Source organism: Lepeophtheirus salmonis, chromosome 8, assembly GCF_016086655.4.
Source record: "Lepeophtheirus salmonis chromosome 8, UVic_Lsal_1.4, whole genome shotgun sequence".
In the NCBI taxonomy this organism is placed as follows: Eukaryota; Metazoa; Arthropoda; class Copepoda; order Siphonostomatoida; family Caligidae; genus Lepeophtheirus; species Lepeophtheirus salmonis.
In genome coordinates, this window is record NC_052138.2 from 16,498,416 (window position 1) to 16,501,318 (window position 2,903).

At 39.2% G+C, this 2,903-nt stretch overlaps 1 protein-coding gene across 1 annotated transcript; it reads left to right on the top strand.

The window, feature by feature from the left end:
* Window positions 1–1,157: 1,157 nt before the first annotated feature.
* On the top strand, window positions 1,158–1,619 carry LOC121121713 (uncharacterized protein K02A2.6). The gene has a single exon (XM_040716684.1). The coding sequence runs from the start codon at window positions 1,158–1,160 to the stop codon at window positions 1,617–1,619; it is 462 nt and encodes a 153-aa protein (XP_040572618.1).
* The last annotated feature ends 1,284 nt before the right edge of the window (window positions 1,620–2,903 follow it).

A 2,903-nucleotide genomic window follows, 5' to 3' on the forward strand; every position in this document is an offset into this window, starting at 1 on the left:
AACTGTTGAAGAAGGACATTGTCTTCTCGTGGTCTGAAAAAAGACAGGTGAGTTTTCAAAATATAAAGTCTGCTATAGCTAACTCACCTGTTCTCACTCATTATGACCCGTCTCTGCCGTTGGTGTTGTCGACGGATGCCTCCCTATTGGTCTTGGAGCCGTTCTAGCACAGTTGGAAAATGGTATGGAGCGCCCGGTGGCGTTTGCTTCAAGAAAGCTATCAAAGAGCGAAGCTAACTACTCGCAAATTGACAAAGAAGCAACAGGAATTATTTATGGGTTGAAGAAATTTGAAAGATATTTGATTGGTCGTCATTTCAAGATCAAGACGGACCACAAACCACTCCAATATATTCTCAACCCATGTAAAGACTTGCCAAGTGTCGTCTCTGCCCGTCTCGCTAGATTTTCAATGTTGTTGTCGACGTTTGATTACTCAATCGAACATGTGAGAGGCATCGACCATTCCCACGCGGATGCTTTTTCCCGCGTACCAGTCGACGATCCTCCGTGTCTGGATGATCCCACGGAATTATTACAATGTAGAGCTATCTCTAGCTCATGCTCTTCTGAATCGTCCCTCCTGTCTGCGTTACAGGAAGATCAAGAGCTTTGCAGCGCTGTGGAGGCTGCTAGAACGGGTGTATGGGACAGTACCACCCTCAGGGCCTACTCCCAAAGGAAGAATTGTTTGTCCCTCAAGAATGGCTTGTTGTTTTGGGGTATCCGCCTCATCGTCCCTCTTCCCTTGAGAAGAAAGTTTATGCAAGAGTTGCATTTGACGCATCGAGGCGTTGTTAAGATGAAATCTGTTGCTCGAAGTGTGATTTGGTGGCCCGGCTTCGATAATGATGTCGAATATTTTGTATCGGCGTGTCACACATGTCAGGAGAGTGCTCCAGCCCCGGCGTCACAATTCACTCCCTTTTCACCTGCAAATGTATGGGAAAGAGTCCACGTGGATAAAGATAAAGGGCAAAGATTTTTTAATACTAATGGATGCTGGGTCCAAGTGGATAGAAGCGGCGTACATGTCAAATACTTCGTCAGAGGCTACGCTTAGGCAACTTTTTGCGTGGTTTTCGCGTTTTGGATTCCCGAAGAAAATACATTTGGACAATGGCTCACAATTCGCTAGTGATTTTTTCAAAATAAATATGTCCGAATGGGGGGTAGCCCATTCCTTCTCTCCCCCATATCATCCACAGTCCAATGGGCAGGCTGAAAGAGGAGTAAGAATTATTAAAAATGGAATAAAGAAGAACATAGGAGCTTCACTTGAGGAAATCTTGTTTGCCTACAGGGCAACGCCGTTAGAATGTGGGAGCACGCCGGCTGAGCTGTTGGGCGCACACTGCATTCGCACGCAATTGGATGGATACCTTCCGTCTCCTCCAACTCTTCCTCATCCTTCTTCTCCTTCTCCTCCTTCATCACGAAAGAAAGAATTTAAAATCAAAATGACCGTGTGGTGCCGTTGGTACGGCCTTCGCCAGCCCAAGTGGGTAGCTGGAGTGTTACAAAAGAAGATTGTAGATGTGCTGTGGTCTGTTCAGACCCCCCAAGGAATTGTTAAAAGACACATTAATCAACTTTGTCCTCGAGTACAAGTTGAATGAGGGGTGTTGTTATGTATTGTCTTTTATTTACTTTTAAATCATGACGTAGGGATTTGTTTTAAATAGATAGGTAGGTACCTTGTGTTTTACGAGTTTGTTTATTTTAATAGTCAAATGTATGTACATCCTTTTAAATGTTATCCCTTACAGAATATATGTTTTAGTGTATGATTGTACCCCCAATCCAAAGGTGTTCTTATTGACTTTACTCCGGTCCGTTGCTTCCGTCTGTAAGTGGTGTTCGTGGAACATTACAATTTCATAGATATATTATGAGAGACCAAACTTCTTTTTTTCTAGATCGACCGTCATTGATTTATTAATTATATTTAACAGAGAAAAAATATCTGGATAACCTTGAAAACCTCAAAAGTATGATATTTTCTAGAACTACTACAGTATATACATAGATATACTACAAAGTCTGAAAAAAGTCAAAATAACAATTTGAAAAGGGGCTCTTACGTTGGGTATGGAGTGGTTCTTCCCATAACTACCTCAATTATTGAAATTATTGGTTATTTACTGAAAAATCTGGAGATTTGTGGTAAATAATTTTATCCATCTTCTCCTTGAATTGCACGCATTAAGAACTGGTTTCTTAACACTGGCGTATTAAATATGACGCACGGAGTTTGTTATTATAATCTCACTCAAATTATGTTCTTCTACATTTAGGACTGTCGTAGTTTGAATAATGAAACCTACACTTTCCTAGATGTGATGTGTACGAGATTCAGTGGCCGGAAAAGAATGAGTATAACGCAAACATGACACTCCTCTCATAATTTTTTTAGCACCTACAAACTATTTCATCTCATAAAGAATGATGCTCTCAATCAATTTATATATTTTTTTCAATAATAAATAGAAAAATGTTTAAGCTTCCTTACGTTTAAAAAAAAAAATCTATTAGTTAGAAGGGTCATTATTGGCCCAAAATGTCAAAGGCAATTCGGAAATCATTTTAAGTTATTAAATGAAGCTGTAAATTGCGGTTTTTTCTTGAATTTTTGCAATGTCAATATAGTTTAAACCCTCTAAACATTATTAGGGTAAACTTTTTGTAATGCCTTTAAGACAAAGTCCTCAATTTATGATTTAAAAGATGTACATATTTATGGCGTTTTATACGTCACAAAACTTATTATCGATCAGTTGTTCGAGCAACTTAATGCGTCGGGGGAGAAAAAAATATTAGAGCTCTCCCTCTTTTGTAACATATCTACGGTATACATATAACATAAATTTATTCATTCGATTATACAAGCAAATCAGTTGAAT

What these genes read in the sequence shown, in the direction of transcription:
- LOC121121713 (XM_040716684.1), top strand. Translation starts at nt 1,158, where the DNA reads ATGTCCGAATGGGGGGTAGCCCATTCCTTCTCTCCCCCATATCATCCA.